We start from the raw sequence: 17,536 nt of genomic DNA, 5'->3' as shown, positions 1-17,536 counted from the left end.
TCCTTTATGCAAATGAAGGAAGTGTATGCAATTGAGGGTTTAGCACATTGGGGCAAGATTCATCAAACTATTGCATGTGATAGGAAGAGGGGTATGTTTTATGGTAATAGCCTATTTATTGCATTGTGCGCTATGCATAGGTATTACCTCAGAGTGCAACATTGTACAATGTTCTCTCAACCTAGCTTGATGTTACCCAGGTTGAGAGTCTATCAAGCTAGGTTGAGAGAACATTGTACAAATCTCATCTTTGGATGAGTTTCCTCACTCCGAAGGACATCAAATCTTTCTGTTCATTTGTCTCACTCTACATGTCAAAGTAGCCCCTAACCTCTACACTACTACCTAAACCTCACCTCGAGTTACTAGGTGGGCCTCCTATAGAGGTATAAATATCTAACTACTAGAAAGGCCTTATAGCTAGGTTCTTAATGCCAATGAAAAAGGTGTAGTTATTTCCACTATGCAAACTGCAAAGCCAGCCCACTTAGACAGAAACTCCTCCCCCTTTTCCAAATTAGCATTGCATTATGGTGCTTTTTGCATGAGAAAAGGCCATAACACAAGTTGGAAAATAACTCCCTTGGACAGCTGTTAACAGGTGAGCCTGTTACTTATCATGAGCATGCTAAATTGAGCATATTCTTCAGAGGGAAACAGAGAGCCTGAAAAATAAAGGCCATGAACAGATATGACCCTGTACAATTTTACTAATAAACCGTTTGGGATGAATACATTTGACCATACCTCTCTTCAACAAAACAAAACAAAACACAACTAATACATTTTTTCACAAATACTTACATACATATATTTATACCACAAATGTTTTCTTAAACAAAACAGTGAAATGTTGCATAGGCTTTTTCAAGCATTGCTCCATACCTAAGAAGATTCATACTGGTGTAGAAAAATACAGGCTCCAAGGAATTGGCATTGCTGGAGTTGGTCTGGCCTGGCCACTGAGCACTGCTCTTATTTAAACATCTGTCCCTGACAATCTTTTTTGGGGATGGCAGTGGGGGTCCAGCACCATCTCCTGGTTACTCATAAATGCAGAAGGCCTCCTTACAGTGAGTGCTTCCACCAGGGGCAAGTGACTAACCTAGTCTGGCCCTCCCCCTACACATTATACAAAGAAAAGTTTTACAGGAAGGCAGGAGGGGAGGGAGAGAATAACAGAGAGAAAAGGAGGCAGCAGAGGAAACACATGGACACACACTTGAGCACTTCAAAAATAAATCTGTTTTTCTTTATAGGTGGCAAATGTATTTCCAAGCAATACATTCCCAGAGGACAAAGGTCATTGACTAGGGATATGCATTTGTTTTAAAATGAAATGAAAAACATGAAAACTTTTTTAGATTTTTTGGCAGCAAAACAAAATAATGATACAAAATAAAATGTGCTTCATTTTCGTTTTTCATTTTGCCGCCTTTTAAAACTTTATGAGATGCATTAAGCAATGCACATTTTATTTTACTTAGTCTCAAACAGCCTGAAACCAGTGGGGGATGAGGCAAGGAGCAGGAGCAGTCACGTGCAAGCAAAATATTTCATTCAGCCTATTCCTGCTTATGTCTTTCTTTCTAATTTTTTTTTTTTAGTTGAAAGTAAAACAAAAAGTTAAGCTTGAATAGATCTCATTTGCAGTCAGCTGTGTGACTTATTTCAGGGAGTCAACACACAGGTTCCGAAACTCCTTGCTTCAGAGTTCAGAGTTCCAAGAAAAACTAAAAAAAAAAAGAGTTCAGAGAGAGAAGCTGCTGTTAGTCACTGGTTTAGTGCATTGTTGTACTTCTGCTTCTTGTGCACTTTGCACGGCAGTGTTACTAGAAGAGTGAAACTGTAAGCTCTTACTTACCAGCAGGGGTAAGAATACAGTGTGTGCCTTTAGGAAGAGATGTACTGGCTCACAGAGATTGTCTCTGTTTTCAGCAAGTGCTGTGTAGTGATTATGACAGCTTGCTCTCTATCTCTGTCTAAAGGCGATAGAGAATTGTGTGACACACAAAACGGTAGACAGGGACTAAGTTAAGGAATTCATAGCAGTGACTGCATTTTGTAACACCATAAAACACCCGTCCCTCTGGTGATGTTTTTTAAGAAAGTGATCATTTCAGTGGCATCAAGAGGCAGACATAGGAATGACAGAGGACAGAAACCTGGATTTCTGCATAGACAACTTATAAACAAACTGAATGCCCTAGGTATGGGTCCTAAAGTGACTGACTGGATTAGAAACTGGTTGAGAAAGGTGACAAAGGGTAGTAGTAAACAGTTCAGTCCAAGGAAAGAGTGATTACCAGTGGTGTACCACAGGAATTGGTCCCCTGTCCAGTTGTTTTCAATATTGTCCTAAGCTATACTATGGAAATTCTCTCAGGAAAGTTTTGCCTTTATGTGGATGAAACCCAAATTTGCAACAGGGTAAACCCCCTGTTAGAATTGTGGACTTTTGTGTTGGGGTGAGGTTGATGTAACCTAAAGGGAAGGCCCTGTAGGTCCTCACTGCCAACTGGTGGAGTGGATGGTGCAAAGACTGAACTGAAGCTTTGCCTTAACCATCCCCTTTCCCCTCGGGTTGAGTCTTTGGGTTCTGGGGGCTGGCAGGTCTTAGGTGGCAGTCTCTGATGTATATGCTGAAGAGAGGCTCCGATGTCAGGCTGTGGTTGAGGCAGGTGGCAAGCAAGGATGGTCAGATCACAGGCTGTCAGTAATGAGAATCAGTCCAAGGGCAGGCAGGATGAAGATGAGGACAAGCCTGGACAAGGCTGAAGATGAGGACAAGACTGGATGAGGCTGAAGACAAGGACAAGGCTGGAAACGCAGGAGCAGCAACTAGCACTCTCGATAGAGTCAACCCATTGCAGAGGCACTGGAGGGTTGCATGGCTGGGGTTTAAATACCTGGCCATGTAATGTCATTGTAAGGCGCTGTCCCTCACTGTTCCTGCTGCAGGGCCTTTAAATGTTGGTGCGCGCTGTGCGCGTGCGTCTAGAGGACATCCCAGCAGTCAGCGGTGCCGGCACATCAGATCATGTGGGCTGGCAGCAACTTCGGGCTGCTTGGAGCAGCGAAACTTCAGGGCCAGCCAGTGAGAGGTGAGCAATCCAGCAAGTGTAACACCCGTTGGAAAGGTGTGAAAAATGAAAACATGAGAAGAGATCTAGTTAAACTTGAGAAATGGTCTAGAGTGCAGGTCCCCAAACTCAGTCCTTGAGGGCCGCAACCCAATTAGATTTTTGGGATTTCCACATGATTATCCATGAGATCTTTTTTTTCATATGTAACACCCCCCTCAGTTTCTACCATGCAGCTAGTGCCAAAGGAAGGGTAAACTGGCACATAAGAAATGTTATTTGTGTATTCTTCCTTAGGACTTGTCGGCTTTCACTTGTGCAAATGAGCACATTTTAAAATGGGCATCTGAAGGACCACTTAGCCCACCCTTTGTCTATTAGGGATGTGAATCGGTACAGGATTCGTTTCCGGTATCGGGTTCAGGGAAAAACCTCGGGAAATCTTCGTTCCCGTGGTTTTTAGCGTTTTTTTTCGGCTGTCTTGTGCTGGAAAAAAAAACCCCACCCGACCCTTTAAATTTAATTATTTCAAATCCCCCACCCTCCCGACCCCCTTCAAACTTTTTTAAAATACCTGGTGGTCCAGCGGGGGTCCTGGGAGCGATCTCCCGCTCTCGGGCCGTCGGCTGCCAGTAAACAAAATGGCGCCGATGGCCCTTTGCCCTTACCATGTGACAGGGGCTATCTGTGCCATTGGCCGGCCCCTGTCACATGGTAGGAGCAATGGACGGCCAGCGCCATCTTAAAAAATGGTGTGGGCCAAGCCCCCATCACATGGTAAGGGCAAAGAGCCAATGGCACCATTTTGATTAGTGGCAGCCGATGGCCTGAGAGCAGGAGATCACTCCCAGGACCCCCGCTGGACCACCAGGTACTTTAAAAAAGTTTTGGGGGGGTCGGGAGGGTGGGGTATTCGAAATAATTAGAAATAATTTGATTCAAAGGCTCGCGGTGGGTTTGGGGGTTATTTTTCAGTGTGCCGTTTCTTCCCACCTCCCCAAAACGATAAGAAAACCACACGAAAATTTTGATGAGTTTGAAAATATCGTCCGATATTTTCAATCATCAGAAAAATGATTCACATCCCTATTGTCTATCTCTAAGCCATCCAGACCCCTTTGGTTCTTCAGCCTGAATTCCCCCCAGTTTACCCAGACCCCTCACCCAGTCAGTTTTTGGCTATGAGTTTTTTTCAGACTTATACCTGATCATGAGCAAAGGTTTATATGCGCAGGTAACAACTCAACGTGCGCTGCGTTCGCCGGTTTTAAATTGGGATTTACGCTTGTAAATTTTGGCCCCAACCCCAGAATGCCCCGACCTGCGCCTAACACACCACCTTTTGTTATACATGTTTCTAATTCGCGCACGTGCTCACGCACGCATAAGTTGACAGTTTTAAAGTAAGTGTTGCTCACGCTCTGCCCATATACTCGCATATATGGGCCTTTGTGCTTGAGCAGCTTTTTAAAAATTTACCCCATAATTTATAAAATCAAACCCACAGAACACATAAAATAAGACCAACATAAACTGAATGACATCCTTATCAAGGCAGCTATAAAAACTGAAATAAAATCATTCAAAAGCCATTCTAAAAAAGAAGGCTTTTAACTTCGAGGAAAATTATATAATCATTAATGTCACAAAACTCCTGTGGAAGTGCATTCCATAACATTGGCCTCTCAGTGGCAGGTTGATTGAATATGTTGTTCTTTAAATGAAGGAACTACATGCAAATACTTGTTAGCAGATTGCAAAAGATAAGGAAAAGAAAACTTAATGATTCTATCCAATGTCAATAATTTAAAATTGATTCACTAACAAGAGATAAGCAAGGAAGCTTCTTTAGAACAAGCATAATATGATCACAAACTGGGCAAACCACAATCAAATGAGCAGCAGAATTTGGTAAAATTTGTAGGGTTTTCAAACAATATTTTGGCAGGCCCACATACTGTATAATGAATTGCAGTAAGCAATAATGGTCGTAACAAAAGCCTGAACAATAGCATGAAAATCCTCTGCTGACGATAAAACCCTGCTTTAATAACTGCACTTAATTGTAGCAGTAGTGAATTTATCAGAAAACAAATGAGGAACCCTCTCAACAGTAAGGTTCAAAAAGTGATCTGGAATAGGCATTCTGCTTAGCCAGAGATCCTCTGTTTTAGCAAGAAATGCTGATTACCTGCAAACAACATGAAAGGGATTCTATTGTAACCAAAACATCAGAACTGATGGGGAAAAGCAAATATTTGTCCAAAGATATCATAGCTGCTCCACACCCAGATCCAACAGACGTAACACAGTCAGCTAATGACAGTAAAAGCATTTCTGTGCTATGATTAGCACAAATTTGGGTCTAAAATATCAAAATCATTAATAAAATTGGAAGAGAACATTTTTTTTTCCAATACCTTGGTTAGCAAGGGAAGATTCAACATGGGTTGATAAGTAGATACTGCCTCACTTGGTAAGTTTCCCCTTTTTTATTACTGGGCAAATTAAAACTTTCTTTAAAAAAAAGATGGGAACTTGTGCCTTCTACTAAACATATATCAATACTGCAGTGAGACGTTCTAAAAACTGTTATTGAAGACTTCGTAAAACCCAAAAAGGGCATCAAGGAAAAGAACTGTTTGAAAATCTTAGCAGTGGATAGAGAAAGCTGCCACATTTATGCCTATTAAATCTGAGTGTGTAATAGAAGCAGATTCATGGGGCTGAGTTATCTTTTTAAAGCAGTAATCAGCAAATTGTTCAGAATTGAGCAGTTTGTCGGAGTTACCACAAAGGCGATCAATAGTCAGCTGTAACAATGAGGTGCAATATTGTCTCTTACAGTCATTAACAGCAGCTCTATACAGGCTAATTGGAAATAATCTTTTAAGGCTTGAGTCTAATATGTATGCCATGCTTGTTCAAATTTGCACATCTCTCTTTTTAGAGGCCAACTCTTTAGATCAACGTACACTAAAAACGTTCTGAGTAGGGTTAATAGATTTAAGGAGGGGCCACCGTTTCAAGAAGATACTCTAATCAATTGACAATGGAGTGAGTCAAGGCCTCAATACCACTATAATCTAGAAGATGTTATGCAGAGACCAATTCAGACATACATTTATCAGGGTCTAGGGTCTATTGGACCTTGAAATGGTGCATGTGAATTGCCATTGACTAAGTTACTCTGAGGAACCTCTAGAAAGAAAGCTATCAAGCGATGATCTGACCATAAACAGGAGAGACATTTATGTTGATAATCCACTTTTGGCATCCCAATGTTCAGGGACCCAGAGCAAATCTAAAACATGTCCAGTGTGATGTGTAGGGTCAATGATTAATTGAGGCAAATTAAGAGCAACAAGTGTTGAGAAAAATTCCTACAAACATCTTCTAGAAGTATTATCAAAGTGAGCAATAAAGTTAGGCATCTAGATCTTTTCACTATGAGTCCTGCCTGCTTTAGGTAAGAGCTCTGAGTCCTTGGGGGAAGGAAGTAGAAAATAATCTGATTTGTTTCCGTGGTGGACAAGAAATTTAAACTACTCCTTTGACTGTTTCTTTCTTCTTTTTCACTTACAAAGTCACTGACGTTTTGGTGATGTAAATCAATGTTAAAATCAAGCTGTTTTTCCTGCTGTCTCTGCTGGTAATATGCAGTAAAGGTTTTGTAGGAATTGGCTATTGTCTCATGCTTGCATAGCAGATTAAGGGGTTTGTGTACTAAGCTGCAAAATTGTGATAGCACACAATAATGTGTTCTGTTTCCCAATCAATATGTGTTATTTGTGGATAACGCATGATATTTGGGGATTTTGCAGCTTAGTGAAAAAGAAATTGGGGCAATGCAAAGTAAAAAGTAATTAATTGCATCACATGCAAATACATGCAAAGCAGGTCATTACTCTGATAACAAGTAGCATGGCTTGTGCAAAACTTCACATACTGCACTACTCTAGGAAAGTTAGTTACACTTCAAGAGATGTAGCTAACTTTCCCTCGGGATCATTGCTAAGCTAAGGGGACTGGTGTCATTCCCTGAGTCACTATCTTAAAGGGGCTGTAAGCCCTTGCTTACTCTCTTCAAGTCTTCCCTATCCAAATAAGCCCTGGTGGCCTGTGGCACCAGGTTCTCCTTGTCCCCTCCCCTCAGCCTGGTCAGTACCTAAATATACATTCCCTGTATGTACCTGAATCAGTCCAGACTCCTGGATTTTGCCCCCCCCCCCCCCCCCAGCAGATGGAGACAGAGATGTTTTTAAAACAAAACTCCGCCTTATATAGGGTGGTACCACCTACTGTCCAGCAGTATTCCTCTGTCTCCAGCAGATGGTCGTGTATCTCTTTTATTAGGACAGTTGGTCAGTGTTAGGGGATAGATTTATTGTCTACCTTAGTTATTTTGGCTGTTAAAAAAAAAAAAAAAAAAAGAGGCAAAGGAAATTTTGGATTCCAAATTCGGAAACTGTGTGGTCAGCCTCCCAGAGGGTCGGCAGGTCCTGAGAGGGCCATCCCCTGCTAGTCTTGAGGCAGCTGCAAACCAGGGTTGAGGACCCTATTATTCGACTTTGGCAGCTCGGGTGTGATACCGGGGAGCCCGGCTTACTCCACCCTGACAGATAAGTATGCTGGACCACTGCAGGCAAGTTTAAAAAAATAAAAAAGAGGATTTCAATTTACTTTCGGTTTTAGCAGCAGGTCGGTTCTTTCTCTCCTCCCGGTGTTTGTTTTCACCGCGTTTTGGTACGGGGGGCTGTTTTTTTTTTTCACTGAAATTGTGGTTGTTGTTCTTTCTTCTTCTCTCCCGATGCTGCGGCTCTCTCATGAAGGACTTTGTGCAGAGTGCTTGCCGGGGGGAGAGGGCTTCTCCGGTGCTTCAAAATCAAAAAAGATTACAAGATCTAAGCCTGCACACGTTTCTTCAGGAACAGCTGTGGTTGGTCAGGCTGCACTTGATCTGTTCCCGCTCAGCGCGGGAATGGAGGCCATTTTGAAGACATTCAGGTCTGCTACTCAGGCAGCCATGGGGGAGGGGTGCTTACCACCTCCGCTTTCTCCTCAACAGAGGTTCCCTGGGGAAAGAGAACTGGCGCAGCCTGCTTCCCATAGGGTCTAAGTCCCATGCTAAGAAGCGTGCTAGGCCTTGCAGTGGTGTGGGTCCAGCCAAGCCTAAGCGTCCCCTCCACACTGGGGTCCCTCAGCTGGATACGGATTCTTCAGGGCAAGATACAGACCCAGGGGATCCGGACTCTCAACCCTAGTCCCCGCAGGGAGTAGATGCGGATCCTGATCCACAACAGGCAGAAAGGGGCTCGCAGGCTGCAGAGGGCGATGACCCTAAGGTGGTCCGCCTCTTTCGCAAAGAGGAGCTTGGACTTCTCATTCCGGCTATTCTGAATTAGGCATTGACAGCCCTCCTAAGGAGTCCAAGTGAGGTAAAATGGATCCTGTATTGTTGGGCCTGAGAGGTCCTGCCCCACCTTTCCTTTTCATTTTCTCGGCTACAGACTTACTGTTCCGAGAATGGGATACCCCGGACCTCGGGTTAAAGGTGAGTAAGGCCATGGATAAGCTATTTCCTCTGCCAGAGGATGCTTTGGATATGCTGCGAGTGCCTAAGGTAGATGCGGTGGTTTCTGCTGTAACCAAGAAGACCTTGATCCCAGTCACAGGGGCGACAGCGCTCAAGGACCTACAGGACAGGAAATTTATTTATTTATTTATTATTTATTTATTTAAAGTTTTTTATATACCGACATTCATCAATGATATCACATCGGTTCACAGTGTAACGCAAAACAGGCGCCTGGGGTGCAACTTAAGAGAATCTTTGAGGTCTCCGCTATGGGAGTTAGGGCGGCTATATGCAGCAACTATGCTATGAGAGCAGGACTCCGCTGGGAACAGCAATTGCAAGCCAATGCTGGCTTCTCGGATGAGGAGGCTGTCCAGGCGGGCCGTCTGGAAGCCTCGGTGGCTTACTGCGCTGATGCCTTTCACGACCTCTTGTGGACGTCGGCAAGATCCATGGTATCGGTGGTCTCCGCCCGTAGGCTCTTGTAGTTATGAAACTGGTCGGCAGACGTGTCTTCTAAGGCACAACTGGGATCTCTGCCCTTCAAGGGTAAACTGCTTTTTGGAAAGGTCTTGGAAGATATGATTCAATCTCTGGATGACAATAAGGTTCATTGGTTGTCGGAAGACAGACCTCGGTCTCGAGGTTTCTTCTCGTCCCGGGCCAGATTCAGAGGGAATCGACGGTATCGGCCGACCAAAGCGCCCAGCTCTTCCTTTTGTCCAGCACCAATGAAGCAGCAGTCCTGGTCCCAGCCTTTTCGAGGCCAAAGGTTCGGCAGAACCAGTTCAGCTCAGCCGAGTCCGGGGTCCAAATCTTCGCAATGAAGGGGCGCCGGTCCACTCCTCAGTGCCGGTGGTAGGGGGCAGGCTGTCCCTGTTCTTCTAGGAGTGGGCCAAGGTGACTTCGGACCAGTGGGTAGTGACCATGATAATTCAAGGCTACACTTTAGATTTTGCACGGCATCCTCGGAACCAGTTTCTCGTCTCCCCCTGCAGTTATGCAACCAAGAGAACAGTGGTTCAGGATACGTTGCAGCAACTTCTACAGCTACAGGCAGAGGCACAAAGACAGGGTTGCTACTCCATTTACTTTGTGGTGCCAAAGAAAGAGGGATCTTTTTGGCCCATTCTAGACCTCAAAAGTGTAAGCAAGTTACCTCGCTGTTGCATGGAAACGCTTCGGTTGGTCATTGCCTCAGTCAGGAAGGGAGAGTTTCTGGCATAGTTGGATCTCACGGAAGCTTACCTTCATATTGGCATCTGTCAAGACCACCAGTGGTTTCTTCACTTTTCCATTCTGGGTCAGCTCTTTCAGTTTCGGGCTCTGCCCTTCGGTCTTGCCACCGCGCCCAGGACATTTACCAAGGTAATGGTGGTGGTGACAGCCCATCTTCAGAGGGAAGGACTTCTGGTTCATCCCTACCTGGATGACTGGCTGATTCGAGCAAAGTCGGAAATGCTGGCCAGGGAGGCGATTCACAGAGTGCTCCAACTCCTTCAGTCGCTGGGCTGGGTGGTCAATCTCTCCAAGAGCAGACTTGTGCCCTCTCAGTCTTTGGAATATTTGAGAGCTTTCTTCGACACTCAGAAGGGAAGAGTTTTTCTTACCACAGAATGCATTTCCAAATTGCAAAGCCAGGTGAGAGGCTTGTTGCTCAAGAGTACTCCCAGAGTCTGGGATTACTTGCAGGTTCTCAGCTCCATGACATTAACGTTGGAGCTGGTGCCCTGAGCCTTTGCTCATATGCGGCCTTTGCAGTCCGCATTACTTTCCCAATGGAACCCAGTATCCAAATTGTTTCTTCTTCTTCTGCCACTTACGGATGTGGCGTGGTCCAGTCTCGCGTGGTGGCTGATGACAGACAATCTACCCATGGCGTTCCTCTGGAGGTGCCCAACTGGACAGTAGTTACCACGGATGCCAGTCTCTCCGGCTGGGGAGCAGTGTGCCAGAAGAGAATGGTACAAGGCGTGTGGTCGTCCGAGGAGGCCCAGTGGTCAATCAATCGTCTGGAGACTTGGGCATTGCAGTTAGTGTCGGAAGTGTTCTGCCCTCTTCTCCAAGGGAGATCAGTCAGAATTCTGTCAGACAATGCGACCACGGTGGCATACATCAATCGCCAAGGAGGGACCAGGAGTCAGCCGGTGGCACTGGAAGCTCATCAGTTGATCAGCTGGGCGGAACAGCACTTAGCCAGCATCGCTGCATCTCACATAGCCGGCGTGGACAATGTGCAGGCAGATTTTCTCAGCTGGCACCATCTCGATCCCGGGGAATGGGAATTGGCAGATGCAGCCTTTCAGCACATATGCGGCATGTGGGGCAGGCCCAACATAGATCTCATGGCAACATTTTGAAATGCCAAAGCTCCGAGATTTTATGCTTGTCGCCGAGAGATGGGAGCAGAAGGGGTAGATGCCCTGGTTCTGCCCTGGTCGACCGACATTCTGCTGCACATCTTCCCGCCTTGGCTGCTGTAGGGTGCGGTAGGGTGCTCCGGTGGATAGAGATCCACCCAGCACATGTAATTTTAGTAGCGCCGGAATGGCCGAGGCGCCCATGGTTTGCGGACCTTCTCAATCTAGCGGTGGCGGGACCGCTTCAGTTTCCAGAAATCCCAGACCTGCTCCATCAAGGACCCGTTTGTTTGGAAGAAGTCGATCGCTTCTGTCTAGCAGCATGGCTTTTGAAAGGCATCGCCTAAGTTGCAAAGATTATTCTCCTGCGGTGGTAGCCACTCTCCCCTCATTTATGTAAGACATCCACTAACCTCGTGTATGTCAGAGTGTGGAAGGTTTTTGAATCCTGGTGTCTAGACCGGGAGGTTTCGCCAACTTGGGCTTCGATGTTGGATATTCTGTGTTTTCTTAAAAGTGGCCTGTCCAAGGGCTTATCATGCAGTTCTTTAGGAGTAGAGGTAGCAGCTCTTGGTTGTTTGCGTGGTTCGGTTCAAGGTGTAGCGTTAGCGGCACATCCAGATGTGGCTCGTTTCCTTTGGGGAGCAAAGCACTTGCGTCCTCCGGTCAGGCACCCTTGTCCGTCTTGGAGTCTGAATTTAGTTCTTACAGCTCTGTGTTCGGCGCCCTTTGAGCCTTTGAAGAGGGCGACGCTGAAGGATCTTACCTTGAAGGTGATTTTTCTGGTCACCATTACTTTGGCTCGAAGAGTGTTGGAGCTCCAGGCTCTTTCCTGTAGGGAACTTTTTTTGTGGATTTCAGATTCTGGAGTTTCCTTACGAATGGTGCCTTCTTTTCTGCCGAAGGTGATTTCTTCCTTTCATCTTAATCAATCAGTGGAACTCCCAGCCTTTGGGGAGTTAGACCGGTCAGATCCCTTGTCTGGGGGCTTGCAGAAGCTGGACGTTTGCAGGGCATTGCTGAGGTATCTGGAGGTTACCAATGATTTTCATGCGTCGGACCATCTCTTTGTGCTATGGAGTGGTCCCCGACGAGGTCAGATGGCTTCCAAGACTACCATTGCTCACTGGCTGAAAGAGACTATCAGCTCATCCTACTTGCTGCAGGGTAGACCTCTCCCAGTTGGGCTCCGTGCTCATTCCACTCATTCGCAAGCGGCGTCTTGGGCAGAGTGCCACTTGGTTTCTCCACAAGAGATTTGTAGGGCAGCTACTTGGAAATCCTTGCATTCCTTTGCGAGGTATTACAGACTGGATGTGCAAGCTACAGATTCTGGAGGATTTGGAGAAGGAGTGCTGTGGGGGAGCCTCTCCGGATCCCATCCCAGGTAAGAACAGCTCTGGTACATCCGAGGAGTCTGGACTGATCCGGGTACGTACAGGGAAAGGAAAATTAGTTTCTTACCTGATAATTTTCGTTCCTGTAGTACCACGGATCAGTCCAGAGTCCCGCCCAAAAAGAATCATGAACATGAGGGAGAGCCCACTCGACTCTTAATTTTTACTCAGTTTTCAGATCTGCAGAAATTTGGTTTGATTGTCCTCCAGTAGTTCTATAGGTTCAGGTCTTTGAAGGGTTCAGTGAACCGGTTACAAATTTTTTTCTCATTGAAGGGTTAGTGTACATAGTTATGGTGGTTTTTTTTGGGAGCCATTCTGCTTTGACATTGCGTAATACTGCCGGACTGTAGGTGGCACCATCCTATATAAGGCGGAGTTTTGTTTTAAAAACATCTCTGTCTTCATCTGCTGGGGGGGGGGGGGGGGGACAAAACCCAGGAGTCTGGACCGATCTGTGGTACTACAGGAACGAAAATTATCAGGTAAGAAACTAATTTTCCTTTGCTGGAGCATCAGCTATTAATTCCCACTGCTAGCTAATAACTCTTTCCCTGGCCTACAAAAATGCCCCTAACCTTTTCCAATCCCTCCCCCTAGGATCTCCTCTCTCCCACTTCCTCTGGCTTATCATGGTGCCCCCCCCCCCCCCCCCCCCCAAGTCCTCAAGGGGTGGGAGTGATTCCCATTCACTTCTGCCCCACTGGTGCTGAATTTCTAAATTGTGCCAGTTGACCAGGTGCCCACCTTTGTCCCACCACTAAAAAATATTTGCAATGTGTATTTTCTGCTTCAATCACCCTCACTAGCTTCAAACCACTTGTGTGCCTCTTTCCACCGCAAGGTTTTCTACCCAGGTCCAGGCACCCTCCTTGGCTTTGTCTTTCAACAGCACAGTGGATTTTTCCTTTTCCTTTGCCACGTCTTCAGTGCTATAACCAGCTGCATCTCTGGCAGCCCTGGATTAACCTTTAAGCAAAATAAGCCCATGCACGGGGTACCGAGAGAAAGGGGGCACCACAGAGTCCCCTAGTTATAAGTAAATAATTTGCTTATATTGCTTTACTGCTATTTAATATTAAATAAAAACAATTTTTAGAAAGTTTATTTTTAATATAGTTGTGCGGTCTGGCTTGGGGGATGGCCTGGAAGAAAACTGAATTTGTAATCTCTTAGTTCACCTTCAGCACTCATTGAGCCTCTACGTCTTGTCAGTTAAGCAATGGAAGGGCCGAGGGGGCACCAATGTTGGGCTGTGCTTAGGGCATCGGTTGGCTTTAATCCGGCCTTCATCTCTGGTGCTGCTGAATATCTTCCTATCTCTTTCTCTGTCTCTTTCTCTAGTTTGGTCAGATCTCTACTACCTTGAATCTGGGGCTGTTAAAGCTCCTTCTTTTCTAACAGCACAGACTCACAAAAGCCCACAAAGAAACTGGCTTCATGCCAAAACCTACATCAAGACCAAACTCCAGCGGGAAATACTGTCATACTGGTCTCTGAAGTGCCAGATAAGCTCTGATTTGGAAAACACTCCTTTCATGCCTTTTCCCTGAAGGTGGATCCTTGCCTTGCATTTCAAACAACATTCTTCTGAAAAAAATACACAACTGAAAGCAATATGGTCAGATGGGAGATGTACTCACAGGTCACAGGGATCAGGGGTACTGAAAGGATACTAAGGTCCCAAAATTGACAAGGGCTGTGCAGGTGGCTGAGGGATAATGAAGGAGAATGCGGAAGAAGACATTCCTGTCTCCGTTTGCATACCCCTTGGAAGCCAGCAGAAGGAACCAAGAGGAAAAGAGAACCGAGCATGTTCAGTTTAACCTAATAATGCTATTTGGCTTGCCCTCAATAAATATCATTCTCCTACAATTTAGCCAATGGATTTTCAGGTTTCTAAGCACAAGAATAGTGTGACCATGCTATTACTCTTTTTGAATCGCCTGCTAAGTGGATTTTTAATGTACATGTTAAAATTTTTTGCAAGCCCATGCTAAGCTTTGTTTACCATGCATTTTATGACTGGGACCGCTTCCGCAACAGGGCACTTTGAATGCCTCTTCCCCAGCATCCCCAGCCCCAGGCCCAGTCTACCTGAGAAGCAGAAGCCTGGCCTGGGAATCAAACCTAGATCTACCTTATGGCCGCATGCAGCACTGCCTCTGATTGTGTCCAGGACAATCTTTATTTTGTTTTCATTCTCTTTTTTTTGTGATGCTCCTTGTATTGTATGGTAGCCCTTTCTATAGAAAACTCTGCCCTTGAGGGCTGTAACCCAGTTGGGTTTTTTAGGATTCCTGCAATGAATATACATGAGATATGCCTCCATCATACGCAGGTAGATCTCATTCATGTTCATTGCGTAAATCCTGAACTCCAGACTGGGTTGTGGCCCTTGAGGACCAAGTTTGGCTGCCGTGACTCCTGATTCACTCAGTCTCCATAGTTTTAGAGAGCCCTTCAGTTTCCTGTCTCCAGTCTCTCTCCATTATTGTAAACAGATGTTCTCCTCTGCCGTCAGCATAGATGGGATCCCTATCTTGTAACAGATTTTTTTTTTTCCAGAATATCATTTAGTTGCAGTTATTGTCCTAATGTCCTTTATGATTAACTCATTCCATGCCACGGTGCAACAGTACAGTGTGACGTACCAAAGTCTGTCTTTTCGGTGCACCCTGAACATCACACTGAGTCCAGGCTGTAGCCGTGTTTCTCACTCGTGTCTCTTCCGTTCCTTCTCATGCTGCTGTAATGTTTTAATTTTTCCTATTTTGGACAGGGTGAGGAGTGGAGGTCTCGGTCTCACAAGTTCCATCTGCAATGTGAGAAGATTGTCCATCTGCACAGCCACTTCCTGAAATCCGCCAACAGAGCGCTGCTGTATGACCTCTATCCCTACATCACAGACATCAGGAACATGGTGCTGGTCACCAGTGCATTCATCAGGTGGCTGGGTGTGCATCTCTGACTTCTCCAAGGGGATTGGGGGATCACAATGTAGATCAGCCTATAAGAAACATGGTGCTGACCACTAGTACCATTATGTACCCCGCTTTTCGGGGTCTTCCCTTAGAGACCCGGGGTACTGCAGCAGTCCCGACCAAGTGAAGCAGTCCCCGACAGTTCGTCCAGATGTGGGAGGAAACAACCTTCTCCTGGGCCTAAAGGGATTTGTGGCACAGTCACTGAAATAAAATGTTCAAATAAAAGAAGAGGTTGATATTCAGCGCCACTGATCTGGATAAGTATGACTTACATGGCCAAGTGGCAGCAGCTGAATATTTGGCTGTGATCAGCAGTTGACATTTAGCCAAATAAGTAGTTATCTAGCTAAGTAGTTAGGCAGATAAGTAGTGGACGGGATGTGGGCGGATCGAGGAGGAACTACTTATCCAGTTAACTTAACCGGATATGTGTCGATATTCAGACTTATCTAGTTAAGTTAACTGGATAAGTTAGATCTAAAGTTAGCCCGATAAGACTTATCTGGCTAGCTAGTGATTATTTGGGGATATTCAGCAGCATAGCCAAGCTACTGAATATCCTTTATAAATAAGCCAGATAAGTCTTATATAGCTAACCTAGAGCTGGATTCACTAATGCCGCAAGGCATAAGGAATCCTGCGGTAACGGGGGGGCGGGGGGCGAAGCGGCGGGTGGTCCTGTGCGAGCCTGCAGCGATCGCACCTCCGCAGTGCGATCGCTGCCGGCATCCCGCTGAATAACTACCTTTCGCTGTCGGCGCAGTCTTTGCAGCGTCAGCCCCGATGCACCCCAACTCCTCCTCTTCCGAGGCTGATGCCGCCCCGACTCCACCCCCATCCTGGTATCACATGCAATAAGGAACGTTTCACGTGCGAAACGTCCCTTATCATGTGCGATCTGCTTAGTAAATGACCCCCTTACTTATCTGGCTATGGGAGTCATTTTCCAAGCATATTGCATGCGATAAGGGACATTTCGCATACGAAAAGTCCCTTATCGCGTGCGATACCAGGATGGGGGCGGAGTCGGGGCGGCGTTAGCCCCTTGCCCCTTGCGACATTAGTGAATCCAGCCCTATGTTTGAAAATCAAGCCTGAAAAATGTATTGCTGCAAAAGTGATAATAGCTGACGAAAGCTCCTCTTTCAGAAACAGTAAAATATCAGGGTTTTAAAGCCACTTAAAAGCACTTACAAAAATACAGCTCTTAGAATCCCCCTTGGCCTGCCTTGCTTTTCAAGACTTTTTGAAGAGCAAAGGTGAGATGCAATACCTGCAAGTTCTGCAACTTCTTGAGCTAGCTCTCTTATCCTATGACCTAGATGGATATCCTGCTCTGGAGTCAGATGCAGATTTCCCAGCAAAATACACCACCAGCTTCTCCTCTCACAAGACAGGTGGATGCTTCTCCTGCTTTCCAGTTTTGGGAAGGCAAATCTCTTCTTCTTCAGCTTTCCTCAGACATCAAGCCAGCAACACATTGCCTCTCCTCTCTGTGTGAGCACTTATATCATTAGGAAGATCCCTGCCCATTGGGGATATAGCATGTTGGTTCTGTTAAGTTGGCGCATCCGTTACTTGAATAGTTCAAGACTGGAATTTATTCTTTATGTGCTAGTGTAAACCTTATTGGTATTCTTAAATGACCTCAGAAACGTCCATTGGAAACTGTAAACTGAATATAAAAATCAAAGATGAGGAAAACCAATGAGTTTAAATAAAATTTTAAAGAACAGAGTAATTGGGTGCGCCGATTAATTGATAGAACAAGCCACTGAAACCACCAAACTTTGACAAAAACACAGTCACAGCAGAAATTCGCTTTATACCTATATTCCTATCTGTCATGCCTACCAATGGAAACTGATAGCCATGAAATGTAGAAATAATTATTAAATCTAGACAGAGCTAATTTCTGCTATGCCTATGTGGGTTTTTTTGGGATTTTTTTGTGCCATTGATGTATATGGTTTGAGGAGAAGTTTTCTTATGACTGCCTGCTCAGATCATTGAGAGGCATCTGTAATCCTTGAAGTCCAGTTATTGGGACTTGTTGAATCACCACTGGGCAAACCATGCAGGTGCTCTGTGTATCTGTAACTATATGTTCAGTGACATCCACAACTCTATA

The 17,536-nt window shown here is 45.4% G+C and overlaps 1 protein-coding gene across 1 annotated transcript in view; it reads left to right on the top strand.

The window, feature by feature from the left end:
- Nucleotides 1-17,536, top strand: part of LOC115094676 (protein O-GlcNAcase-like) — a 96,228-nt gene that overhangs the window by 58,127 nt on the left and 20,565 nt on the right. Inside the window, exon 9 of the mRNA XM_029607929.1 lies at nucleotides 15,201-15,375. Within this exon, the coding sequence (XP_029463789.1) occupies nucleotides 15,201-15,375 (175 nt within the window). The remainder of the gene's footprint in view (nucleotides 1-15,200; nucleotides 15,376-17,536) is intronic.

This window comes from Rhinatrema bivittatum, chromosome 1 (genome assembly GCF_901001135.1).
Source record: "Rhinatrema bivittatum chromosome 1, aRhiBiv1.1, whole genome shotgun sequence".
NCBI lineage: Eukaryota > Metazoa > Chordata > Amphibia > Gymnophiona > Rhinatrematidae > Rhinatrema > Rhinatrema bivittatum.
This window is presented reverse-complemented; position numbering and strand designations above follow the sequence as displayed.